The sequence below is a fragment of the Alosa pseudoharengus genome, unplaced genomic scaffold (assembly GCF_046254945.1).
Source record: "Alosa pseudoharengus isolate Yale_2024_CS ecotype anadromous, Long Island Sound unplaced genomic scaffold, YU_APseudo_1.1 YU_APseudo_1.1_scf_19, whole genome shotgun sequence".
Lineage (NCBI taxonomy): Eukaryota > Metazoa > Chordata > Actinopteri > Clupeiformes > Clupeidae > Alosa > Alosa pseudoharengus.
This window is the reverse complement of record NW_027468657.1, coordinates 12,705,548-12,732,775: the sequence shown is the minus strand read 5'-3', so window position 1 is coordinate 12,732,775 and position 27,228 is coordinate 12,705,548. Positions and strand designations below refer to the sequence as shown.

The 27,228-nt window shown below is 42.5% G+C and overlaps 3 protein-coding genes across 4 annotated transcripts; 1 reads left to right on the top strand and 2 right to left on the bottom strand.

The window, feature by feature from the left end:
- The first annotated feature begins 1,796 nt into the window (after window positions 1-1,796).
- On the top strand, window positions 1,797-6,996 carry chrm1a (cholinergic receptor, muscarinic 1a). The gene is made up of 3 exons (XM_076292679.1): window positions 1,797-1,913; window positions 4,955-5,849; window positions 6,146-6,996. Exons 2-3 carry the CDS (start codon window positions 5,061-5,063, stop codon window positions 6,941-6,943), a joined length of 1,587 nt encoding a protein of 528 aa, XP_076148794.1. The 5' UTR covers window positions 1,797-1,913; window positions 4,955-5,060; the 3' UTR covers window positions 6,944-6,996.
- A 660-nt stretch (window positions 6,997-7,656) lies between these two features.
- On the bottom strand, window positions 7,657-15,497 carry dpf2l (D4, zinc and double PHD fingers family 2, like). Of its 2 annotated transcripts, none has more exons than XM_076291713.1 (11): window positions 15,443-15,497; window positions 14,809-14,969; window positions 14,382-14,489; window positions 13,474-13,679; window positions 13,063-13,155; window positions 12,698-12,785; window positions 12,176-12,307; window positions 11,553-11,684; window positions 10,412-10,524; window positions 9,999-10,080; window positions 7,657-9,174 (listed from the first exon to the last, which is right to left on the bottom strand). In XM_076291713.1, the coding sequence occupies exons 1-11, from the start codon at window positions 15,472-15,474 to the stop codon at window positions 9,089-9,091; spliced, it is 1,233 nt and encodes a 410-aa protein (XP_076147828.1). In that variant the 5' UTR covers window positions 15,475-15,497; the 3' UTR covers window positions 7,657-9,088. The 2 variants fall into 2 exon arrangements, with proteins under 2 accessions (XP_076147828.1, XP_076147829.1); XM_076291714.1 differs by having other exon boundaries at window positions 13,492-13,679.
- Window positions 15,498-16,919: 1,422 nt separating this feature from the next.
- Window positions 16,920-25,274, bottom strand: pola2 (polymerase (DNA directed), alpha 2). Its single transcript, XM_076291712.1, has 18 exons — window positions 24,880-25,274; window positions 24,309-24,433; window positions 23,977-24,065; window positions 23,542-23,599; window positions 23,130-23,236; window positions 22,684-22,880; window positions 22,205-22,293; window positions 21,629-21,781; window positions 21,386-21,448; window positions 20,445-20,496; window positions 19,835-19,959; window positions 19,644-19,682; window positions 19,485-19,558; window positions 19,203-19,311; window positions 18,810-18,916; window positions 18,485-18,541; window positions 18,147-18,273; window positions 16,920-17,608 (listed from the first exon to the last, which is right to left on the bottom strand). Exons 1-18 carry the CDS (start codon window positions 24,962-24,964, stop codon window positions 17,456-17,458), a joined length of 1,809 nt encoding a protein of 602 aa, XP_076147827.1. The 5' UTR covers window positions 24,965-25,274; the 3' UTR covers window positions 16,920-17,455.
- Between the last annotated feature and the right edge of the window lie 1,954 nt (window positions 25,275-27,228).

The following is a 27,228-nucleotide window of genomic DNA, read 5'->3' as shown; positions in this document are numbered from 1 at the left end:
CCATATGGCCACATAATGCCACTATGAGAAATGGTTCAACTACCCCAAATCAGAAAAAGATGGGACTTTGTGAAAAATGCAAATAAAAACAGAATGTGATAATCTACTAATCTCGTAAACCCATATTTATCTGCAAAAAAGACATAGACAACATATCAAATGAAAATGACACATGTGACTACTTCATGGAAAATATATGTTCATTTTGAATTTGATGCCAGTAGGGATGTAACGATATGAACATTTATATCCATATTATATATACACTGTATATGATATTATTATTATTATTATTATTATTATTATACATTACATATATATATATTTAAATATGTGCAGAATTTACTTTGTCATTGTTTTCCTGAAATTTTAGATATTGTCTGGATGGCAGTACATCAACACTTTTTAGAATCATTTAGAATTGATTGTGCCTTGCCAGATGTGCAAGCCATGTTGCACTAATGGACCTCCACACCGTCATAGGTTTTGAACTGTTTGAACTATAACAAGTTGGATAAGTTGGATAGTCCCTTTCCTCTTTATCCCAGAGGAGTCCACATCCAAAAATAATTACAAATGTTGGTTGGTCTAACTACACTAATATTTGTGAATTGACTATCAAACTGTGCTCATATACTATGATTATCGGAAGTTTTCCTGAACCTAATGACTTTCAGGTCTGGTTTTGTGCCCTCTGAGGTCCAAAAGCCACCCAACATTGTTTTTTTTTTAGCTCTGTCCCTTCTTTGCAAAGATTTGTCTGGATTCTCTGAATATTTTAATGACATTATGTACTGTAGATGAGTCCCTAAGGGCATGAGCAGAAAACAAAATAGTTTAGTAGTTTGGTTTCATGTGCTCACACAAAACTTTCATGTGTGCATGCAAAACATTCATGTGCACGTGAGCACGTAGTTTCACATGAGCACATGAAAAGTTGAATACAAAGAGGAATAAAAAATCATCTTTTGGAAATTGATCCTAATGCCTAAAAACATAAGGAAAAATCCAACCTTTAAGCACACCAACTTTCTTTGTGAATGAATAATGTATCGTTAATAAATAAATGTTCTTCCTTAAAATACAGGGGACATAAATCAATACACCCCTATGTTAAATTCCCATAGCGGCAGGCAGATTTTAATTTTTAAAGGCCAGTTATGAATCCAGTATAGGCCTACTATGGATCCTGAAAAAGTTCCCTTGGCCTTTGAAACTAAAATAGCCTCACATCATTACATACCCTTCACCATACCTAGGGATTGGTATCTCAATGCACATCAAACCAGCTATTAGGCTAACTGATATAAAACCATAGCCTATAAGCAGTGGTGCCCTGTTAATAAACTCGGACAGACAATAAAGCAATAGCCTACACAGGGTTATAAAACTTGAATTTGAAATCGACTGTTCAGAGTCCAGCCTGTGATAAATTATGAAATACACGAGTGACTGACAGAATGTGTGAAACCACTGAATTAGTTAGATAGCGGAATGAAATAGTTTAGTAGCCTAATAAAATTAATAGGCTATGTAGAGGTAGCCGCTACGCTTTAAATTGTTGCAACCTATCGGTGATTTTTTTTGCTGGTGTCAGAGTTTGTGTCTCCATGGAGGTTTTTCTTCTGATAAGCATAGGCACGCGAGCGCGAGCTCACACGACGTTTGACACACCTGTAAACTCACGTAGGCCAAAAAACAAGCCGCACCTCGGTCACCGGAGAAAAAAAAAATCACAACACACGCTGGGAGAAAGACACTCGAGGGGGTGAAAGGGTGCGGTGTACTTCCTCGGTGGCTCCACCGGCGAACACCAAATGTGTTTCCTTTATGGACTAACGTTTGTGGGAGCTTCAGTTGATTATCATTAGAGTGGATCACGGGAAGCATGTCACACAGAGTCTTCATATCAGGTCAGTAGATCTTTAACTTAACATTAATAGAAATAAAAAAAGTATGTATGGGAGGCTGCTGAGAGTGTAGCACTGAACATAGGTTATAACCTACTGGATGCATGCAAGCTATAGGCGTTCTGATAGGCCTATATAATTTTTATTTATTGCGTTATGCTATATTTGAAAATAGGAGAGGGGTTCAGCTAAAAAGTTGGTTTGAAGTCGGGACGATATTTTGAAAGAAACAAACAAAAATGACCTTTCACTTGTAGGATCTGTAATGCTCTTGACCTCTACAAAATTATTATGATGCTTGAACAAGACCAATATTGTCTCTTTGCCAAGTTATGTTGCCTCAACAGGACCAACATTATCAACATTCCTCTGTCTACCATGTATTTAATATGTAAAACATATAGGTTTTAAATTCCTCTTTCTCATATACTGCCTTTCCCCCATATAGTCTATGGGTTTAATAAGATTTATTATTTAATTAGAGTCAGTGAAATAAACATGGTCCAGATCTGTTGAGGTTCTGCAAACCTTTTCCTTAAATTCTTCAGAACTTATTGAGATATTTCCGTCGTATGACCGGTCTCATTTTATGTAGCCTGTTTACTGATGAGAAGGGAAAAAAAAAATTGGCGTCTCCAAGATACCCAGACAATTATTTCAGACATACTCTATCTCAACTCACAACTCCCGTGACAGCTCAAGGGATACCTTAACCATATTTGGGAATGTTTTTCTGATTACAAGTGATTATTTCAGCACAGTCAAGGTTACAACTTGAAAACGTCTCCCAAATGTTACTTTGGCTGTAAATTTATAATGGCATGGGGGGCGGGGGGTGTCTCCAACTCCATGGGGTCTGTCTTAGTGTGTGTTGCTATGCACCATAGTTCTGAATGGGATTGTAATAAAACTTTCTCATATGCCAGTTCAAAACCAGCATGGTTGAGCTCTCATGAAGAAACAGAATACTTTAAACAGATTACCCACATTTATGATAAACAAACAGAAACAGTCTTTGTCATATTGACGGACAGATCATGGGAGAAAGCAGACATATATGGGTTAATCCACTCTTATGAAAACATCTCTTATGCACTGTACGCTACTCCTTTTTCCCTCTCCTTCTTTGAAGTTGACCTCCATATTTATTCTTCTCCCAGTTTGCCAAGGAAGGTGGAGCTCTCAAGTGTCGCTCTACTTTCCTTCGCTGGTCCATCTGACTTGGTGACGGCATGGACGTTTACAGGGCTTAATCACTGGGGTTGAGACGAGGATCTACATCCGTGGACCTCTTGGCCATGTCTGTTTGAGGAGGCTTAAATGTCTTTGTGCGCTGGGATCTGCTGTGCACTTTTTTTTTATGCTGGGCTGCCACTAAACCTCCCTTCCCCCCATCCTTGAGACTGTTTATATACAGTTTGTCCTAACTTCACTTTAAAAACACTGCCAGCCAATTAGATAGACAGACAGTAGACAGTTAGACTGGTAGATAGTTATATACACTGTAAAAATTGCTCAATTGCTCACTTGACTTATCCATGGTAAGCCATCTTGTTGCTTTCACTGAGGTTAAGTTATGCCAATGCCTAGTGTGGAGTTAATGTAAACATACATGTGACAATATACAGTTGAAATAAGTTAACTGTATCAAAGCAACAAGATGACTAGATTAGTTCCTTGTGCTAAGTCCTTAACAGTGCAGTGGTTTTTCACGGTTGAATCTCTAGCAGCCCTCTGCACCACTCAGTTATGAAGCATTGCCACTGATCGCCTGATGTCCCTGGCATTTCAAATATCAGCACAGCTTGTGAGACAGTAGAAATGTTTATTTTGCTTCCAGGGACTTCCTCAACTTTATGTTGCAGTATGTTCTTGTTCTAAAAACGTACAGCGAGCCTCCAAGGTTATGTAAAAGAACACAATGCGCTAAGACGACACACAGTGACTCCCTTCTGCTTGCCGTTGCTACAGCAGAGGCAAACAAAGCTACATACTGTACTGGGATGATATGAACATCAGGATATTGACTTTGGTTTTACAGTCAATTTGCACTGCATGTCACCTGTCATAATGCTCATAACAGTAATATTGAACAAACAAAATCAATCCATTATGTCATCCTGAGAGATTTACTAGATTTAGATCCTGTATTTATGTGACTGAATTACATCAGCATTACATGATTAATTTAGCAATGTCCTATGAAGCAGAGTGGTTCTAGTTCTAGTTTAAAAAGAAGAACAGTGAATGTTTTAGGAGGGCCAGAGTTTCCCACATTTGGATGGTACTGATGCAATTTCCCCATTTTCACATTAGATGAAGAAACATTAGCACTGAAAAAGTATCACTGTAACTGGAATATGATATCATGCCATATGACACAAATAATGTTTTGTATCTCCAGTTCCAACTTTCCTCTGATTGGAGACCTTAACAGGGAGTGTTGTAATGCAGAACCTTTATTTCTTTCACTTAATTTGCCTAAATAGCTCAGTTCACTTAGGCACCTAATTAATCATCTGTATAAAACACGTTTCCAATCAGTGCTGCAGCTGTAAAGATGATGCAACCCACTCTTCTCAATATTGTTAGCAAAATGAAACAGTTGAACAGTCGGGTATATAACCAATAATTAATAAACTTGTTATGCCAGATTCCATATATTCAGCGGCTTTTGCTATGACATCATATAATAAAGTGATATATGTTATAATTAAGTAATATATGTAATGTTATAACTCCAACCAAAGTGCAGTCATGATAATTTTCCATGAATACTATCTTGTAATGACGCGATTATGACATGGTTATGTCATTCTTATAGCCTTCTATAGCATTCTTATATAGGGTACGTTCGTAAATTGCCACTCTGAGCGCTCTGAGCACACTTAACCATTCGTAAATTCAGAATTATTGTGTATTTAATCAGAGCTTCACACTCTCGGAGCGTCCAGAGTGTGTCAGATTGAATTTACAAACGTACCCTTAGAGTTTTCAAGGTCAGAGGAAGTGAAAGTTTATTCTCCCTCAATTTCTCCTGACAGTCTTCATCCACTATGAGGAGAGGCGATAAACCCACAACCTACGAGGAGAGACGATGAACCCACACTTGACACCATGCAGTGATGGAAACCCACCTCCACTGGCAAGATGAGTTTGTCCACCCAGCCTCGTCCATCAGGGTCACCGCTCTCCTCTGTGTCCTTCCCCATGGACGTAGCGACTCTTCCCATGCAGGGTCTCTACAACCACTCCAACGCCACAGGTGTGTCAGTGCCACACGCCTTCACCTGGGAGACGGCTCTGATCGTCCTCATAACGGGACCCTTGTCTGCTGTCACCATCATCGGAAACCTTCTGGTCATAATCTCCTTCCGGATCAACTCTCACCTGCGGACGGTCAGCAACTACTTCCTGTTGAGCTTAGCGGTGGCCGACCTTATTCTGGGCACGGTGTCCATGAACCTCTACACGACCTACATAATTCTTGGGCGATGGTCACTGGGCAACCTCGCTTGTGATGTCTGGTTAGCCGTCGACTACGTGGCCAGCAATGCCTCGGTGATGAATCTGCTGGCCATCTGCTGCGATCGGTACCTGTCTGTCACCCGACCTCTGACCTACAGAGCCAAGAGAACCCCAAAGAGGGCAGCCATTATGATTGCCTTGGCCTGGGGAGTGTCCCTGATGATCTGGGCGCCCCCGATCTTATTCTGGGAGGACATCGTAGGGGAGAGGAAGGTTCCAGAAGGTGACTGCTCAGTTCAGTTCTTCTACGTGCCGGTGATTACCTTTGTCACGGCCATCGCGGCGTTCTACCTGCCGGTCACCATCATGGCCGTGCTGTACTGGAGGGTCTACCGAGAGACGGAACGCCGCTCACAGCAGCTAGCTGGACTGACTGGCGCAGTGACCACCGCCCTGGCTATCACATCACAGGTAACCAGCATATAAATCATAAGGAATATAGTCATTATATAAAGGGTTTTATACTGTCATTTTTACCATATGCATCTCTTGCACAATAAATAGATAAATATTGCCATATCAGAAAGATCATTTGCAAGACTATACACACTTATAACATGTTTGACACAAATGACAAATACAACAAAGCCTCTTTTAGTGAAATGTTTGGCCTTTGACACTTACCACAAAAGTCTCCGCGATCCCTTTCCGTCTGTCAGTGGGAGTAGTGATCCCCTTGTGTCCTCTGTGTGCGTCCCCCATTGTAGGCCTCAGGGCAGCAGTTCTCCCAGTCTAGCAGTAGCAATGCCAGCATCTCTGGAGAGCCCCAGTCCCCGAGCCCTACCGAGGCAGAGCCGGACGGGCCGAGCCAGGGAAGCGACGTGGCCGGCTGCTGGCTCACAGTCCTGCACTGTCTCAAGGGAGAGAGGGCAGTGCGAGAGGGTGACCCTGGGTCTTCTCCCACCGGCCAGAACCAGGGCAGCAGCTACACCCACGCCAGCAGCAGCAGCCTGGACAGCATGGGCGGCCATGGCAACAGCGAGGACTTCAACAGGAGTGTGCAGATGCCGTTGGTTCCCTTGGGCGATGGTGAGCGCGATGCCGCAGGGACCGAGGATCACTCAGCCGCCGAACGGCCTCCTGTCGCCCGCAGGGGTGGCACCCTCTCGCCCGCCCGCCCGCACTCCATCGCCCTCCTGGCGGCGGCGGCGGCGACAACGTGCGGCGCGTCACGGACTCTCCGCAGGCTCCGCGGCGGCCCTTCCTCGCTGATCCGTGAGCGCAAGGCAGCGCGGACGCTCAGCGCCATCCTGCTGGCGTTCATCGTCACGTGGACGCCGTACAACATCATGGTGCTGGTGTCCACCTTCTGCGGGGGCAGCTGCATCCCCGAGCAGCTCTGGCAGCTGGGCTACTGGCTGTGCTACGTCAACAGCACCGTCAACCCCATCTGCTACGCCCTCTGCAACCAGCACTTCCGCGTCACCTTCAAGGAGTTGCTGCTGTGCAGGTGGAACGGGGACCGGAGGAGGAGGAAGAGGTGGGTGAGACCCGGGGTGGGGTGATGAGGTGAACGTCGCAGGCACTGGCCATCGACTGCACACACACACTCCTTCCTTCTAACTCCATTTGTTTGTGGATGCAGATGGACATGACCATTTGAAGAGCCTGCAATGCATAACACAAGGCAAGAGGCCTACTAGTATGTATTACTGTCCTAATAGGGTGTCTATGTAGCAGTACAGTACCGGCGGCACGAGCTTGTAACAGACACGTGGAGGTTTTTCTGTCAGAGGTTAATGTAGCACTAGTTAGCATTTCTGTCATGGTCTGGTTTCTGAAAACCTAACAAATGTCTTGCCAATTCATGACTTGGTTTGGAATCTCAGGGCACATGACTCAGAGGGGTGTTTTTGAGCACTTAATTGTAGAGGCTTACAGGCCGGCTACACCAGGTGCTCAACTGAGACATTCTGTTAGCAGAGCATGAAAATAATTTTACAGACTGGTCTACTTTTTTTTCGAATGTACGCACAACTTTCACGTCTGCTGTAGCCAGTTCCATTGATTATAGTGGAAGCTAATTGTTGTGGCATACGCTCTGTAAACTGAGCACTTCAGTTAGGTGCCAGATGTAGGCTGCTGTTAACAGAAGCTGAACCTAAGCATTTGTCCTGTACTGTGAAGCTGATCCACCGACTGTGACAAATTGAATGTCTCTTGAAGTAGAAAGGCAGTTGTATTTCTATATAAAATGATTCACTTTCACAGAACGTACTGAATGTATATGCACAGATGTTTATTTTACATATAAGGCAACTGTATACAATGATAACACAGATTTTACAACAGTTTTTTTTTTTTTAAATAACTGTAATCCAAGAGGTTTGAAAACTTTATTTCATGCAATTCTTTTGTGAACATGTCATTTTGCAAAATGTTATAAAAAGATGAGGCATATTTCTCAGTTACATGAATACTTTAATAGGAGGAAAAGGTAATAAGTGAAAAAAAAAACATTCATTTACTTTAAAGAACAAAGACAAAAATATGATATACCACTGAAAAAAACTAAAAATAAAACAGACAAATACAAAATGTGATACGGTGCTTGCTATATTTAGGCATAAGCAGTTGGCTATAGACGTCATCTTTCCTATACAAAATTCCACTATAAGAGACCCCGCCCCCCTCCACAGACATTTGTAGTGAAGAGGATTGTGCGAGTGTATCAACACATGAGACATGCTTTTGAGATGGACCCCAAACCTAGAACTATATTTAGTAGTTTCAGTGAGTTTTTAAAAACTATGACAGTATGTTCCCAACATAGTTAGGACTTATGACTCTTTTTGTGATCATCAGGACCTTGGCACCAGAATATCCTGCAGACGCAGGAAGTACTACTCCAATTATTATTAATAATAAAAAACATTTTTACATCAAATTTACCATTACAACAGATGTATATATCTGACACACAGCACTACATAGGACCACCACAAGCTATCCAAATCATTTTGGCCTTTACAATTTTTTCCTTTCTTTTTTGTTTGACCTGCATAAGACACAGAAATTTGGCAATACATAAAAACAACAACCATCTCCAATTCACGCTACCACCTCAGCCATAACATAGACGCTGGAGAAAAAAACAAAGGAAGGAAAGCAGGTTTAAAAAAAAAAAAAAAAAAAAAAAAAAAAAAGTTCATCGCTGGTTAGTGTCTCAGTGATACCAAGCATGCAAGAAGATGGACCATCTATAGAGTGGAATGTGGAAGTTTGCATGCTGGAATGGAGATCATAGGCAAAGTAAAGATGCTGTGGTGGGTCTCTCTGTGGACATGGCAGGAGCCAGTCCTGTGCTGTGAGAAAGACTTTGTGCACACAGGTGAGAGTGTGTACGCGCGCGTTTATTTGTACAAATGTGTGACAGTGTATGTGTGTTTGCATTTGCGTGTTTGTCTGTGAGTCTCTCAGTGTCTGTCCACATGTGTATAAGAAGTGTGTGTGTGTGAGAGAGAGAGAAAGAGAAAGAGAGAGAGAGAGAGAGAGAGAGAGAGAGAGAGAGAGAGAGAGAGAGAGAGAGAGAGAGAGAGAGAGAGAGAGAGAGTGTTTGTAAAAGCAGGGAGAGGGGGTTTGCTGTGGAAGCGGTGTGCTCTCTTGGGTGCTGCTGCAGGCGTGGGATGAAATGAAAGGAGATGAGATGGTTACTCCATCTGCGCGGCCGGAGGCTGCTGGTAGATGGAGGCCTTGTCCTTGAGCAGGGCCAGACACAGGTGACAGCTCCAGCTCCCTGTAGAACACACACACACACACACACACACACACACACACACACACACACACACACACACACACACACACACACACACACACACACACACACACACACACACACACACACACACACACACACACACACACACACACACACACACACACACACACACACACACACACACACACACAATCATTAACCTGCTTTAATCATTCCCATCGGAAGACATTGAAACGTACAGACAGGCAGGTAAAGAAACTCCATATTTTGCTCACATAATTTCACTAATGGCTATGGGTATAGAGATCAAGACGCTGGTGTTGCCAGTGTCTTGCTCGACCAGATGAGCTAAATTTACCGATTTACTACATACATACATCTGAGCATCTGCAATAACGTCCTTCACTCTCTCACATAAAAAATACATTCTGTGTTTACATTGACTGATAATTCACTCATGCCTGTTCCCTGGCAACTACATGGTGTACAGAAGCTCGAGTGTAATTACAGCAGCTAACGGGGCACTCCTATAGGGGTAATTTGTGCAGCTGAATGTGCTAATTTGAAGTTCAGAGTCTAAGTCTAAGTCATAGTTATGGTCAGCGGTGATATTGGATTAGGGTTCGCTGATCTTGGGTTAGGGGTCGCTGATGTTGGATTAGGGTTAGGGGTAGGTAGGATTCGGGGTCGCTGATCCTAAAGGGGTAATTTGTGTAGCTGAAGTTTAAGTTCAGAGTCTAAGTAGTAGGTACGGTCAGGGGTTGCTGATGTTGGATTAGGGTTAGGGGTCACTGATATTGGGTTAGGCATAGTTGATGTTGGGTTGAGTTTGGTGGTACCTTCAGGAGGGTCGGACATAGGAGGTGTGAGGCAGTACATGTGGTATCCTCTGTCACAGTCATCACAGAACAGGAGCTGGTCCTGAAATCACATGGAAGGAATCAGAAACATAGATTATGAAACATGGAACATATAGACATAGAAACATGGATTATGTATTCACAGCCAAATAGCATATTACATAGCCTTTGGTAGCAGCTTTACACACGTCATCATCCAAAAATAGAACCTAAATTGTTCTTACACTGGAGTTGTCCTTTAACACTTGATTATATTTCAACAGAGACATTAAGACCTAACATATGTATCTTGACGTGCCATGTCCCTTGATGCGCCAAGCGTCTTGATGCTACCATTAATCCAACGAATCAACAGCCAAACTAAACTCTGGAAGAGGTGGCGGCGCACTCACATCATTCTCGGACGTTCCGCAGACGTTACAGCACTTGCACTCGATGCACTGCCAGCGGTAGGTCTTCACTGCGGCCATCATCACCGGGGTGAACTGCAGACAGGACGGGTGACCTGCAGGGGCGGGCAGGCGGGCGGAGACACACACACACACACACACACACACACACACACACACACACACACACACACACACACACACACACACACACACACACACACACACACACACACACACACACACACACACACACACACACACACACACACACACAAGCATGAGCTTTATCTACTATTAGCACCAATGTAAAACTGCATTTCATTGTACTGGTATTTTACTTATGCAATGACAATAAAGGTGAATCCAATCTAAACTAATTCAAAGAAAGGTGAGACTGATTTCATGGGCGTCATGTAATATAAAATAGCATACGAGCAGAGCAGGGGCGAGGGCAGCTTTGTATATAAAATAGCATATGAGCAGCTTTGCATATAAAACAGCATATGAGCAGCGCCGTATCTAAAATAGCATACGAGCAGAGCAGGGGCGAGGGCAGCTTCGTGGGACCAAACACTGCATAAGGGTCCTACATTATATGCCAGGCACATGATCTAAATGTTCTAGAATGATGCTGCAGAGGGAGTGCTTTCTCCATCAAGCCCATATTTTCTGGCTAACTCCATCGCTGTCTTTCTCATTAGAGGAAAATAAAAGAGAGAGCTTAGAAATAGAGAAAGATGAATGAATGCTAATTAGGAGAACAGAGGACTGGAATTACACCATCTGGCAGGACTCACGGCCTGACCTTGACACAGCCGCAGCCTCTGTGAACTGCACCGACAGACACACAACAAAAGAGGGGTGGTGGAGGTGGGGGTAGAGATCAACTGATACAAAGAACGACATGCAGAGAGAAAGCTGGCGGAGGAGAGTGAGTGAAAATAACAGAGAGATGATTGACAGATGGTGTATAATGGATGTGGAGAGTGTGTGTGTGTGAAAAAGAGAGAGAGAGGACAATGAGACAGAGGGAAAAAAGGAAAGTAGAAAGAATGAGAGAAAGAGAGGGGGTAAGGGAAGAGAGAATGGGGAGGAAGAATAGAGAGTTCCAGAGAGAGAAAGACGTCGAGGCCAACCATACCGGAGCGTCCGCAGTCTGAGCAGGACACCAGTTCCTCAGACTGCCCAGTCTTCTGGTTCATGTTGGAATCCCCCAGGCAGAAATCACAGTAATCATTGGGCATGGCCAATCCGTTGGGTCCTTTCTTAGGAGCTAGAGACCGAACAGAGAGGAAAGTTATATATCAGCAAAAGATCATTTCCTCTTCACCTTTCACATACATGCCAAACACTTCTAATGAAACTTCCCCTCCAAAAGTAAGCACTCAAGTTTGTGCAGAATTTGCTGGCCTTATAGCAAACACTTGATATTGTGAAGATCTTCAAAGTAGGCAATTATCATTTTGTCAGGCACATTACTAAATCCACACATGGTAGCATGTTACTGCATGTGGGGAAAAGTTTTTTTTTTTCCCCGTGCTGTAAGCAAAGGCCTAGACCTGAGCACTTAAGCCCAGTTTATGCACCCTTTTCAAAAAATGGACACGTTCGCTTCACACACATTTGATCCGTTTCATCTGTATTCGTACGCTTGAAGGGAACACACCAAAGAACGGACCAAACAAGCACAGAGAACGGGCGGAGGCTACATCTGTATCAGCATCAGTATCCATTTTTTCACATTGAGAATAATGGAGTCTTTACTCTTGGTCTCCTCGCGTGGGACTGGGGTGTGTATCTCGGCCTCCTCTTTGTCCTCGCCCTCCTCGTCCGCCAGGTGAGAGTGGGTGTAGTGGTAGCTCAGGCCCGGCCGGTTCTTGTACCGCTTGCCACAGACTAGAAAGGAAACGCCACATTAAGCAAAAAAAAAAAAAAAGACATACACAGTACTACCAGATGCTTAAAACGCAACAGAAACCTTTTCACGTAAGGGCAAATAAAAGATATTAAAGCTCTTTTACTACTGCACTACAAACTGCATAACAGCTAGAGCTGTGCAATCCATCACATTTTTTACTTCAGTTAAGGTCTTGGCTTTTAATGATAACAAAATCATGTATTTTCAATTTGGAAATCCACTATTAAAAAGTGTTTTCAATAAATGCTTCCAAAGTCAATGAGTACCAATGTTAAATAATCAGGATCTCAACCCTATCCTATTAAACCTAATGCATTCAGCACAGAAGGGAGCCATAAGGGCCATCAGAGAAGGCAGGGGGGACTCACTGTCACAGGCGTAGGGCTTGTCTCGATCCTCCTGGGCAGCTGCGGACGACGAATCCTGCTTCTTCTTTCCATTTCCAACACCACGGCCCTGAGCCACCAATGGAGAGAAGCCACGTCGTACATCAGCACGGCGCATGTTCACATTCTAAAAGTGCTGCACACTTCCAGTTAAGCATGTTCACATTCCAAAATTGCTGCACACTTCTAATGATCAATAATCAGACAATTACAATATCCTTACATCCTTATAGTGATGCTCTTTCATTCATAAGTATATTTCACGTAGGCTAGCATTTTGACAGCGCCCATTCTCTTATGGCGGATGTACCATGGCAGTTTTGGGAGATCCCCGGTATTTCACTTACCTTAGACTTCCCTTTGCCCCTTCTCTTGGGGGTCTCATCTTCAAAGTCCTCGTCATCCAGATCATCCAGATAGTCGTCAGGATCCAGGATCCTCTGTGGTGAAAGTAGTGGAGATGGTTGAAGACCAGGTGACCTTCTCAATCAGTCATAAAAGGAATCACTGGGAAGAAATCTTGGTAAAAGCCTGGCAATTATACAATCCTTGGCACGTAAAGAAATACACACAAGAGCACAAATGCACAAACATTACACATAACAGGACAAACACACACACACACACACACACAAACAAAAAACACACATGCTCATACAAGTACATACAACATACAGACAAACCAACATAACACAACAACGTCATACACATAAACACACACAGACATAGAGTACATAAGCGGCACACGTAACACACACCTCTGTGCATCTGCGTACCTTCCGTATGCGGGTGGAGCCGGTGTGGCTGGGGGTGGCTGTGATCTCGGCCACGCTGGAGTCCTCCTCAGGCCCACGGAGCTCTGGCGGCCCCCTCTTGTCCAGGGGCTCCCCCTTCAGCAGGGCCTCCAAGCTGCTGCCGTCCAGCGGAGGCAACACGTCCTTCTTCAGACCCAGCTCCAGGTCAGCTGTTATGGGAGGGAGACACACACACACAGACGAGGACGCTCAAGGTTCACACACCGTTTTCTCTGGCTTAGCTGGTTCAACCAATACCCTGGGAACACACCTGCTTATGAAAAAGTATATCTATACTGTACGGCAAGTCTCTTTGGACAAAAAGTGTCTGCTGAGAGAATAAATGTAAGGCAATACATAGATGTTGAGGGTGCTCAAGAGGAACACACAGAGGCTTTGTCCAAAGAGTTGCAAGAGCATTTCTAGATGCATGGTTCAGTGACATGTTGGGGCTGTATATTAATTTGAATTCATATTTGGCTAACATAACAATGGGACACTGGGCATTGGATTGCATTTTGGCATTTTAAGCACTTGTGTAAAACTTACACTGTTTAATGCTGACCTCAACTTCATAAGAAATTGTAATATTTGCCTAAGGCACACGCATAGTTACTGCCCCACTACTTAATCCCTGCAGAACGTAAATCCCTGCAATCCTGATTCCTGGAGTGGATCTTCAGCTGTGTGCTTTCAAACCACTGTGGGAAATGGTAAATGTACACACTTCTATGGCAGCACAGGGAGTGTGTACCTGAGGATTGCAAGGTAGCAAGGACGCAAGGATACACAACAGGCTGAGGCCATAAACTACCGCAGCTATATTTGGAGTGGACGGGGAGCTGCGTTGGAGGTGGACAGGGCTGACCTACCTGCTTTCAGAGGCGGGAACACCAGAGCTGGGTCCTCAGGAGGATGGGCCCTTCGCTTTTTCCTCCAGCGGCGGGCTGGATATGTATACAGCTGTCCTGGGGCTGTGCCTGAAAGGAGTGGGACATTTAGAAGCAACGTTTTATGACAGAAGAGTACAACTAGAAACTACTATTTTGAGATTATGTAGACATATTTACTGTGCAAAGCAAGTGTCTACAAGTCATTAACATCTATTGGCTATGCACCTTTCTTAAAAAAAAAAACACACATTGTGTTGTTTTACAATAATCAAAACGTCAACCACATTTTCTTTGAACTAATTCAAATCCCCAGGCGGGCCATTGAATTGTCTCACGTGATCATACAAGAATTCACAATCACTCATCGCATAGGGCAGACATAACACTCATGAAGAGAGAGAGAGACCTGGACTCCTGTGTCTTTTTTCCATCCAAATGTAGCAGTTGCTCTGAGCCACCCCCGTCTGGGAGTCGAGGAAGGGCATGAGGATGCTCCTCTCCGCGCACAGGCGGGCGTTATAGTTGTGGCACTGCTCCATGGCATCTTTGTAGTACTGCTCACCGAGCCTAAAGTCCACGATAAAGCGAGCAGACACATACGTTCATAACACAAAAAGTCAACAACATCATCTGATGTGCTCCAGCATCTCTGCGGACAACTCTCTCTGTTATGCATGACCACAAGAGGCAAAAGGACTAACGAAAACATTGTCGTTCGCAAGCAAGAGGGCCATAATACGAGACGACGACGGTAACCTGGTTTTCGTGATCTGCAGTGAACTCATGACATAGAAACATATTTGCAGCTTAGCTTCACATTCTGCTTCAACAAATGCAATTGTAAATTCGTTGTGTTCAAAGACAACAATGGGCTCAGGCGCAGTTAGCAGCCTTGGTAGCCACATACTCGCGGGGCTGTCTTCGAAAAGCCAACCACATTTACGGTATTTTATAACCACGACTAACTACATCAATACTTTCCAGTACAATGTAAATATTTTATGCAAACAATTGCAGTATTAATAAACGAAAAAACTCACACTTTCACGACACTCTCAACTGCCGCAGCCATATTAGCTTGTCGAATGTTTGCGACGATTGATGTGCGACTGCGCGCGCGCAGGTTTGTTTCCGTCCTTTCCGGAAAATATTCACAATAAAAGCACTATCTGCATGGACTTTTAATTTACAGAAATGCTGTAGGCCACATAAACAGTAAAAAAAGGTAACGTTAGCCCAGCCCTACAAAAAATTACTGCACTACTTCAAGTGTCAAAACTTTTCTGAGTATCATGAGTAACTGCAGTTTTGGAGGAATTATCTGCAGTTCCCATGCAGGAAAAAGAGAAATTTTGGACATGAAAAAAAAGACATTGCACTGCGTAGTGATAGTACTGTACTTTACTGCAGAAATCTCAAGACCTTAAGAATCGCTGTTATATTATCATTAAGGTTTCAGAAGTTTTGGCCATCACTGTTTTAATATCAGAAATGCATTGAAACCACTGAGACCAGAAATTGACACCTGAGACACCCCATATTAAATGGCAACTACAATAGATGTACATTTGCCAATAGACACAGAAAGTGATCTTCCAATAAGATAGAGGAAAGTGTTCTAGGTGCTCAGAGCCGGACAGTAACGGAGTAATAATACTCGAGTAAAGTACAGATCCCTCAAAATTATACTCAAGTACGTACTTGATGAGGGATCTGTGCTTTACTCGAGTATCATTTTTGGGGAGTACTCATGACTTTACTCAAGTACATTTGAGAGGCAAATATGGTACTCTTTACTCCACTACATTTCTATCCATAACAGTGAGTACCCGTTACTTCTTCTAAAAAAAAAAGAAGAAAAAAAAAATAATCTCGGAAACCCTCAATTTGTTGTTTCCCTCTCAAACGTGATTGGATTGTGCAGGCGCCACTGATTGGGACAGCCTATCAGCAATCACCTATAGCTTTCCGCCATGGTCAACTCCATGGTCAGATTTAGATAAGAGACGAAACCATGGACGAAACAATGGATGAAGACGCAGCAGGTCCATCCCGGGAATGTGCCAACCTGTAGCCCCACCTCGCCAGACTATTTCAATTTTCTGAACAAGTTAATGATAGTTTTCGCTTCCGTAGTATTTTGTATTTGAAATACGTATTTTAAATACATGTATTAGAAATACTGCCCATCCTTGGCAACGTGGTAAAAAGATAAAAATGACTTGATTTTACTTTCAATTCCTTTTACATTCTCCAAGGTATTAACATTAATAAGTAGACATCTGACTGTTGTACTTTTACTTGTACTTGAGTAAAATTTAGCAAAGGGTATCTGTACTTTTACTCAAGTAATGAAGCTGTGTACTCTGTCCGCCTCTGTAGGTGCTGAAGAGGAATAGTGTCAAAGGCTGCACTGAGATCGAGAAGTACCAAGGTGGACACTATATTAGGGTGTTTATTTGTATGTCCATATTTTCTATACATTAGTGTTCAAGAGCTGAGACCACAGCAATAGGCATATGCGTCCATGATGTTGACTGAGTTTTTAAATTGAGAAGTTGTGCCAGTGATGCACATCATAAGCCTGTATAGAAACACATTGAGTTCCTAAAAATTCCACTGCACACTGGTTGAGAACCACTGCTGTAGCCTACCATTATTTACCACGGCAGTGCAGAAAATATATTTGTATAATCTCCTACCTGCATTAGTATTATCAAATCAAGTGATTTAGAAGGCTGAACATAAAACACAAAAACCATGCTTTATAAAATTATTTAATTATAAATCTTTAAATTCATCAAAACTGACAATCATGTAATAAAGAAGAGTATATCCACACGGAAATGAGACCATAATTTACATACAGATACAATAAAGAGAACTGGAGTGATGCTATCAGATTACACAAATCACAAACCCTACAAGAAAAACTATGAAAATTACTGTATTTTTTCCCAGTATCTAAAGCATTTAGGAAGAAAACAAATACTTAGGTTACATTTCAATTACATGACAAACAAATGTACAGTCTTTCTTGAATCCTTCCTTTTTCATATCTTCACTACTTGTCCAGATAAGCAGGGGCTTCTTCTCTTTCCCTCAGCATCTGGGCATCTTCTCTGGACGAGCAGCCTGCCAAACGTGCCTCCAACTTGTCCTTTGGTGAGTCGCCCAGGATTGATGCACAGACAACCAATCACATCCTGAGAAAATATGACCAGAAAGATCACATGAGGGAGACTTCAACTGATTTTCATTTAGCAAGATTCCTGTTATTTATTGTGAAATATGGGCTCACAAAGATGTTTATTGCGACACAACTTTTAAGGCTCCAACAATTAATCATTTGGTTGACAAGTATTAAATTAATAGCCAACTATTTTGGTAATGGTTTGTTATTTTTTAAGGAAAATACAAAATAATTCCCTGATCACAGCCTTTTAAACTACATCCAGCTTCACTTAATCTCCCGTAAACAAAATATCTGGTGTGTGGACAAAACAGGGCGTTTGAGGACACAATCTTGGGCTTTGCAAAACACTGGTTGGTATTTGTTCACCATTTGCTGACATCTGCAACTAATTGCTTAACCGTGAAAATAATCATCAGATTAATCGACTATGCAATGAATCGTTAGTCACAGCCCTACATTGGATCCTGGTCTTGTATCCCTGGAGGCATTATCATGATGCCTAAGGGGGCGTATGTTAACTATCCCACACGAGGGCCTAGATGTTTTACCCTGATGAAATAACGGAGCTCCGAGGGGACGAGCAGGACGTCAGGGGTGACGGGCATGTGGCCGTGCTGCTGAAACTTCTCATAGTCCATGTTGATCTCCTCTGTTGGAGGGTACAGGGGGTAGTAGCTGTGGGGCAGAAACAGGAGTTCACATGGCAGAGGTGCGATCAAGGAGCCAGCAAAACTATTTCAACTATCTGAAGGCTGTGTGTGTGCATGAGTGAAAGTAAATGTGTGCATGAGTGAAAGTAAGTGTGTGTGTGTGTAAGTGTGTGTGTGTGTGTGTGTGTGTGTGTGTGTGTGTGTGTGTGTGTGTAAGTGTGTGAGTGTGTTTCTACCTCCTTTGGGTCAACATGTGCTTCATGATTCGGGAGAAACGGTCAGAGCCGGCAGCACTGAAATGACACCATCAACAAGTCAGAGTCCAGAAGCCAAGACAAAAATTCCAAAGGCATTTTACATACTGATATGGGAACATTCAACAGTAAGAGTACATTAAAATATTTGCACATGATTATATAACGAGCATGGGCTGAAACTCTAAGAGGTTGTATGGTCTTGCAGATGGGACTTTATCACAGTTTTGATCATGGCAAACAATGGTGAGTGTACGTGTAACGTCACTGAGCCTTAATCTGATTGGAATTTAACATTAAATGTTACCTGCTGATCTCCTCAGCTCCCATGTGAAACAGAATATCTGTAGAGGTCAGGCCAAAGGTCACGCCCTCAATGACCAGAGTGCATGGGTCAGGCACCAGGCTCACTCTCTGTTCGGGACAGAACAAGACAATAGAATGGAGTTCAGAGTCATCAATGTCCTTTTCATGGCATTCCATGTAAAACATTCCATTTCAACAGTAGCACAGCAACTTTCAGTTGGTGATTTGTGGTACAGCGGACTAAATCTCATCTGAGCACAACAATATTCTCTTCTTCTGATGTAAGGTACAGTAAATGGTCAGTATATATTCATAAATATAAAACCCGTTTTGAACATTGTCACTATGAGCTTGTGGTGTTAAAGTATTTCAGGCTTAGGAGTGTGTAACTGACCTCTACATCCTCCTTACTGAGGTCAGGCAATGTGAAAGGGGGTTGTGGGTAAATTAAGTGGTGGTGAACATCTCGTTGTGACGGAACGAACACCAACTTGCATCCAATTCTTCACAGGAAGATGAAAAGAAGGTATAAGAAAGCATGGCATTTTTTTCATTTACAATATACAACTAATGATATTCAACTTGAAATCTGTATAAAATGTGCTGCATAAACGGTCACACTTAAAAAAAATAGTAATATATAAATATTTAATGACAGGAAGATGAAAGCACATACCCTCTGGTTCCCTCCACAAGACTGTTCACACATCTTGTAAAGATACTCTCAAAGGTTTCGGTCACCTGACATTTCTGTTCAAAAGAACCAATTAGCAATGCAATTTAACAGTAAAGACAACGAAAAGTGGATAAAACAAACAAACAAACATGAACTTACCTCAATCTGTTCATGTTTTGAATCAACAAATGGCCCAAACTGTAGCAAAAACAAATTATAAGTTTGCCATAAATAGTCACTCAACTCATTCCCAGGTGACCAAAATAAAGTGTTGTGTGTGTTGTGTGGCCAGTATAGGACCTCCACGACAGGAGCGGGTGCTGTGCTGTGCCGTGCACTGATGTTCTCACCAGGATGCAGACGTGAGGGCGGTCTCTGGAGATCACGTTGAGCAGGTCAAGCAGAGGGTCATAGGCCAAGCTATCAGAAGGAGTGTAGGGACCGCAGGCAGTCAAAACCATCACCGGCTCAGACTCTACAGACGCAAAGATAGGAACGTACAAATTAAGAGTGGCGTCTGAAGGAATTTCTCAACGTTTCTACACACAAGACCTTGAAATGAGACTGCAAATCATAACAACCTAATCCTAACAAAATCATAACAACCTACAACCCCCTTTCTAAAAGAGTTTGAACACTGTGTAGAATGTATATATAAACAGAATGTGATCTGCAAATCATGTAAACCCATATTTAGTTTCAAAATAACATAGATATCAAATGTTGAAACAGACATTTGAGATATTTGAATTTGTACTATTTTATGAAAAGTAAATTTTGAATTTGATGCCATTTAAAACCCATCTTAAAGTGATGGGTTAATTTGAACTCCCATTCATTTTGCGGGGTCATATGACAATGACCGTAAACGGGTCTCCTACATGACCATAAACGGGTCTCCTACATGACCGTAAACGGGTCTCCTACATGACATATTGGGGTTATTTTAGCACATCTCACCCTCGTCAGGTTCTTCTTTCACTTCTGTGGAATAGAATGGCAGTGGAACACCCTGCAGGGTAAACAGAAAAGTGGCCACAATGGCACTCATTTATGAAATGTGCGTATGACAGAAAACAGGCGTGCGCTTATTTCTACACAAAGCATGGCATTTATCAATTTGAACGCGCGCAGTGGCTACGCTCCAATCTCACGTCAAGTCTCAACTCGTGTACGCAAGTTTTAGAGGCGGCATAGCACGGTGCAGCAGTAAATCGGCGGAGGATTGGAAAGTTGAAGAGTTGAATTCATGGAATATCTTGGACCTAAGACTAAGATTTGTAGCCTACTTGCTAGGCATGTAGCCTGTTATGTTGACATATTTGATGGCTTAGGATAGCCATAGGCCATAATACTTTTTCTTTGGAAAATGCAACAGTCATATATTAAGTGTCGTATGGTTTTGTAATGAATGTATTGTGCGTTCTCTGCTAAAATAAAGTGTTGCATTTCGCTATACTTTCCTGGCTTTCTTGATGACACTTTTCTACCTGTCAAAATGAATAAGGTTCAGCTGGACCTGCAACGTCACTGTGGCTTTCTCGAGGTCACAAAAGTTTCTCTTTTGGACGTATAATGCACCTCCGTGTCGTAAATTCTAGGGGCGACTGCCGGCCTTTAAAAGGAGCATATATAGGGGTGTGATATTTATATTACACTTGTTTCCAGCTGCCACATTTATCAACACACGTTTATTCTTACGCTGGAACTGGAGTAATATGGAAGTTTCATAAATCGCACGTGAGCCCCGTCGTAAGATGATTTCTGCACTCAGATCTACGCTAGTTTCTACGCTCGGTTGATAAATGAGGGCCAATATCACTGAAGATAACATTAAGAGACATTTCTAGAATGTGTAAGCTGCATCTCTGTGCATCCGAGTCTGAAGGGAGAGAGATTACCTCATACAACTTTGACGGCATAAACTTGACCCCATCGGTGTTCATACCCTCCATGACAACAACCTGGGAAAAAGAGAGGTTTATGAAGTAGTGAGGGAGAGAGGGAGTAATGTTAAATGGTACTGCAGTAAGTTAGAGTGTGTGTGTGTCTGTGAGAGAGAGAGAGAGAGAGAGAGAGAGAGAGAGAGAGAGAGAGAAAGAGAGAGAGAGAGAGAGAGAGAGAGTGTGTGTGTGGGTGCTCACCTGTCCAGGGAAGAGGGAGTACTCCCTGAGATCAGACAGGTCCAGCCGCACCTGCCTCCCACCGTGCTCTTGCCCCGCCTCCAGGAGCACAGAGTGGGCGTTCAGCTTCCCGTTGCTGTCGCAACACACCTGGCCCAACACGGTCACCTGGTCCTAGACACACAGACACAAACAAAAAAGGCCAGGTGTCAGACATCAACCACTTTCATTTTAAACTACTGAATCATTCAGATTTACTGTTGCAGTGGGTTAGGAAATGTATCCAATTAGCATGGAAAAGCATGGCTCAGTTATCAAGTATCTGCTGAGAGGAGCAAGTTTGTGGAACAGTGAACAAATCATTTAGTAGGACTAGTGTCCAGCCTGGGTAGGGACCTGAGGGAGGAGTAGGAAGGCCCATTCACTCCAAGAACGATAACGATAACAACAAATAAATATTGTTCTCGTTAATATAAATGACGACGTTCACACAAACTATAACGATAACGACATGAAGAACGATATCGTTGGGGATCACTTTCAGAGCGATTTTCAGTACGATAAAAAGCAGAGTATTAAAGTGAGGTGGAGGGCTACCTGTGCGGGCAAGGACACAGGGGAGAACTCCTCAATGTTGAAGTGGACCTTTAGTTCCTCGCCCAAGACCTCAATCTTCTCAGTCAGCACTGAATTATAGAACAAACAATGGGAGGGGTCAATAATGAGGATCATGTTTACAAGACAGAAACCGTTGAGTGAAATTCCATTATTACAGGTCATAATCGGACTAGGAGAATAATAAATGGATACATCAATGAAATGCCTCTATTTAGTTATTAACAGACCTGCCTGTAACAAAAAAAATATATATCTTTCAATAGCTCTGAACTACTTTAATGGGCCAGAAACTGACCATGTAGTGCAACAAATGTAATGTAAACGGGTTGAAGATTCAAATCTCAGCTTCACTGAAAATGAGGACTACCCTCAATGAACCTCCCGAGAATAAATAAAGATTGAATGAATGAATGAATGAATGAAATGGGCAGAACAGCGTGTGGTCGGCGAGGACCCACCATCACGGACATCTCTGAGCCGCTGGAACATGTGCTTGTAACTGGAGGTCAGCGCGTCCTCTCCGCTCAGGAGCGTCCGGACGCTCACCTCCCTTTGACCCTTCTGGCCGTTCCAGCGCTGGTCCTGCGACTCCCCGAAAGTGGAGACCACCTCGCCACGAGAGCCGCGCACACTGTACTTCTGGGACGGGGTGGCGCTAAGGAGGACGAGAGACAGAAACACAGACACAGAGGAGAGGAGAGGGTGAGATACAGAGGGAAAAGGGAAAGTGGGAGAATAAACAGCAAATTATGAAATACCAATGGAGAATGCGTTTCTATGGATATATATAGAGAGTGTCTGAGTGTGACTGAAGCATATTTGTGTATATGGACACATGAGAGAGAGAGAGAGAGAGAGACTGTCTGTGTGTTTGTGTGTGTATGTGTGTTTTAAACTAAATTACCATGGGGAGAAGCTGGCAGGAGAGAGCATGAGTCCAGGGCTGGTCATGCGAGCAGACCTCTTAGACTGGGGATTCTCTGGTGTAGTGAGAGCTCGCTTCTGGGAACCCTTCACAGACACAAGCGTGACTTTAACACCATGAGCTACTGCCAACACTACTGCCCTCTTTCATTAAGGCTGGTAAAAACTACAATGGCCATTTGCAAATATTGCTATTTTACAGATATTTGTTTGTTTGTTTAATTTAAGTCCATTTCAGCAACTAAGGATATTAAATGGCCAGAGCATTGTGTGTTATACAAGTTTAAATATGTTTTTTTTAAATCTATGCTAGTAAGAAATTCTAAAACCTTCAAAAGTGGGACCTTACTAAAAACATCAGCTATAGAATTTTGGTATTTTACAGATATTACCTTGGCCGGAGTCGAGTACGAGTCAAGGAGATTTTCCTCCTCCTCTTCAGCTTTGATTCTGCGGGGTCTGAGTCAAGGAAGTCCAACACTTCTGGTTGTGTCATACCATATCATATAGCTCCCTTGAAAGGTTTTTTATTTTGCGTGCAACGTTTCGAGCCCCTGGCTCTTCCTCAGGGCCCCTGGCTCGAAACGTTGCACGCAAAATATAAAACCTTTCAAGGGGGCTATATGGTGTGCGGATCACTCTCTCTTATTTTACTTTTGGAGTCATTTCTCTGATCCAGCACCCATCCAAAACGGTGAAAAGGGATGTGTGTGGTCACATCACGTCTACTTAATTGCGTATACCATATCGCCAGCTGTGAGATGTATATTCCTATACATCATGGCATAAGCACAGAGTGTATTATGAGTCTCAGTGGTTAAGGATACAGGTCCTGAAGGGAGTTGATGTTCTGGGTCCTGTTGTACGAGTCCTCTCTCCTGGTCGCCTGTTTGGATTTGTTCCTCTTATTCAAAGCCTGCAGAGTGCACAGAGCAAATTAGAGGTGCATAGTCATATTTCAGGCAGGTCCCCCACATGATTACTTGCTATGCCTCAGTCATGTCAGACTTGCACTGAAGAGGGCAACTGGGAAATTCCCCCAAATAAACCCACATATTCTACGCACTCCAGACAGTGCCTACAAACACAGTGTGCCAAACTAAAGCAATGCAGAGATGGAAATGGTCTCTTCAGGGACATCACCGTGCTTTCTCCTCACCTCATGCTCAAACTGCTCCAGGTGGTCCATGTTCAGCTTCAGACCTCCCTTGGTAGTGCTGAAGGCGACCCACTCCAGCACTATCTCTTCCCCTTTCATCCTGTGGCACAAACACTGCTCCACCACTAAAAAAACGGACAGAGCAGAGGTGGAAGATTAGCGTTAATGTTATGGAAACACTGCTCGAGTAAACATTTTGGTCACTCCCATAGACATAGAATCGTTCTACAGTCAATGGTCACTCCACTATGATTCACTACTAACGATTATTGTTTACAGTTTACTGCAAGCATTCCGAATGTGACACTACGGAACCTAACGTGAGGAACAAGTGGCAACGATTTCCAAATAGATGTTTACCATAAGCAATGGCACTTTAGTAACGCCATCACAGCGAACGTTGGTTAAAAAACAATTGACATGTTTGGTTATACATTTTGGGACAATGCAATGCACGAGCTAAAGTAAACCAACGTAACATTGCGTTACTAACGTTAGGATAAGTCAACAATTAGGTCGGCGGCAGCAGAAATAACTTTGACTTCAGTAGACATTCTCTGGTATTACTTACTTTTATCCAGGACCGAATCATCCCCATAGCCTATATCGAACAGCTCCAACTCCTCTTTGATCTGATCTGTGTTTGGCATCGCCATGGTATTTGCATTAACTCTCAATTAGTTCCAAGCGACAAATGTTCATACAAAATACTCTGTGACCGAGTAACGTTACAATATTTTGGCAGGTAAGTTAACTAAGCTAATGTTAGCTTCGTCAAGCACCTAAGAGCACATCTGTTAAACTGATAGCTACACCTTTTTTTTTATTACGATTAAAGTGCTGACATAGGCACCAGTCTACGGTAATGAATGTATTTAGACCTGTTTTTTTTTTTTTAATAATCGTCTAGAAAATACAAAGACTGACGGCTCCTTGACACTTCTAACCCATTCAGATTGCCGCGAAAATCTCTTCTCTTCTTCTTTGGTGCAAACGGGAAATACGTCACAGACACAAACCGCGCGTACTACTGCCAGAGCCCGTTTATAAGACATTCTCTGCTACTGCCAAACACTGTGTTCTTTATAGATCAGTGCTGCCAAAGAGTACAGAAGCCTTCTAGGGTTTCTATACTCTTTGCTACTGCCATCAAATGTCAACAATGTGATACGGTGTTTGCTTTCTTTATCAAGACGTGAAAAACACAAAATGTCCCCCCCCCCCCCCATTAGAAAACAGAAATGCTTTCATTAGAAACATACAGGACAGGGCCACCATAAAACACCCATTTGTTTATTATCACTTCAAAAAACATGGTGACAAATGAAATCAATGTATCAATCTGAATATTCATACAACCCTTGCATGAAGCACCTAGCAACCGTTTGAATGTGAGTAACACTTAGATATGCCAGATAGTGGTAACATAATATGCATACAAACAAAAAACAAGACTGCAGAACGTTTGTTTTAAACAACTGATTGTTATGTATTATAACAGTTATATAGGCCTTATTGAAAAAAGTCCCAATCAGAAAAGTTGTGAACTGCTTGAAGCCAGTCTTCCTAAGGAAAGGACAAAGACGAAGAGCATTAATGAGACTCAACCACACCACACATTGCAGACAATATCAAAAACCCCAAGGCATTATGTACTATTCACAAATGAATTGGGTGAAAATGCAAAAGGGTATAGGACAAGTGTCATTCATCAGTACATCAGCAGAGGGCGCCGTCTTCTGCCTTTTGGCGGCACTGGATACAATTCTATCCTGGTGGTCAGTCTCCCCCTCCGTGAGGACTTGGGCTGCATCAGAGATCAATTTAAGTGAATCTACATTTTTACCAGCTCTGTCTTGATAAATGTAGTTAAATAGTTAAATATAGACACCCCCTCCTCTCTCTCTGTCTCCACACACACACACACACACACACACACACAGACAAATTTACACTGAACACACAATAGGTAGAGTCAATCAAAGATTTGACCTAAATCTAAGTCTAATACCTCAAAGTACATTTACACTGAACATGACATAGATGGCTGTTTAAGATGAAGGTAAAAATGCCCTCTTACTTTCATCCTCCCCCTCTGGTCTCTGAAATGAAGGGTTGGGCCCAGTTCCAATCCTAGGCTACAAGGAAAAGGTAAATCATTAACCTTCTCATTCACTATCTGTGGTGTACAATGCCAGTGCTACGGATGTGTTCACTTCCAGCATACAGTAGATACAGACAGGCTGTGAAATAAGGGTGTTTTCACATATAGTCCTTTTTAAATGAACCAAACTCAGTCAAATAAAGTGGACCAGAAAGTGGGTGTCATTATTCTTAGAACTGTCCTGGGATTTCCAGTTTAGAACTTGTCAGCTTATATCTGTTTAATGATGACTTTTCCCTAGATTTTAGACTTATACATAAAAAACTAATTTTCGCAGGGTTACCTGCAGCAAAAAAGACCATTATACACTCATGGTTCACCCCAGCTGCCCCATCAATACAATAACGGCTAGACCAATGAATATGTATGCTTTGTAATACGTATGCATTTTTATTAATATTAAATTTGGTATTATGTATGTTTTTGTATTATGTATGTTTTTAAATATTATTATTATCTTATTTTGTGTAACATATCTAAATATGTTTAGATAACTGGAAAGGCGCTGGCTATGTTCCAGTTGAGATTTTGTCATGTCATGATGATTTTCTTAAAGGTGAGCAATGTCATGCATAGCATCATAAGATATTCATTACAACACTTTTGTTAAGATAACACACACACAAATATGGTCAAAAATGTCTGTATTATGTTTTGTTATAGGGCTAATAATGACAGTTTTGATAATGAACAATATGCATTCTCTTTTGGCAATGGCAAGTCAAGGAGGATAAAATATAATTTTTGTTGTTAAAA

Bases quoted from the DNA above. Each gene is read 5' to 3' on its own strand.
- chrm1a (XM_076292679.1), top strand. From the start codon at position 5,061: ATGAGTTTGTCCACCCAGCCTCGTCCATCAGGGTCACCGCTCTCCTCT. The intron at 5,850-6,145 runs GTAACCAGCATA...CCCCCATTGTAG, and splicing joins CCCTGGCTATCACATCACAG to GCCTCAGGGCAGCAGTTCTC.
- dpf2l (XM_076291713.1), bottom strand. From the start codon at position 15,474: ATGGCTGCGGCAGTTGAGAGTGTCGTGAAAGT. The intron at 12,786-13,062 runs GTAAGTGAAATA...TTGGTGGCTCAG, and splicing joins GGGGCAAAGGGAAGTCTAAG to GGCCGTGGTGTTGGAAATGG. The intron at 10,081-10,411 runs GTGAGTGCGCCG...ATGTGATTTCAG, and splicing joins GCGGAACGTCCGAGAATGAT to GACCAGCTCCTGTTCTGTGA.
- pola2 (XM_076291712.1), bottom strand. From the start codon at position 24,964: ATGGCGATGCCAAACACAGATCAGATCAAAGAGGAGTTGGAGCTGTTC. The intron at 23,600-23,976 runs GTATCCTTAACC...CAGACCCCGCAG, and splicing joins ATCAACTCCCTTCAGGACCT to AATCAAAGCTGAAGAGGAGG. The intron at 19,683-19,834 runs GTGAGAACATCA...TTTTTGCTACAG, and splicing joins GCCCTCACGTCTGCATCCTG to TTTGGGCCATTTGTTGATTC.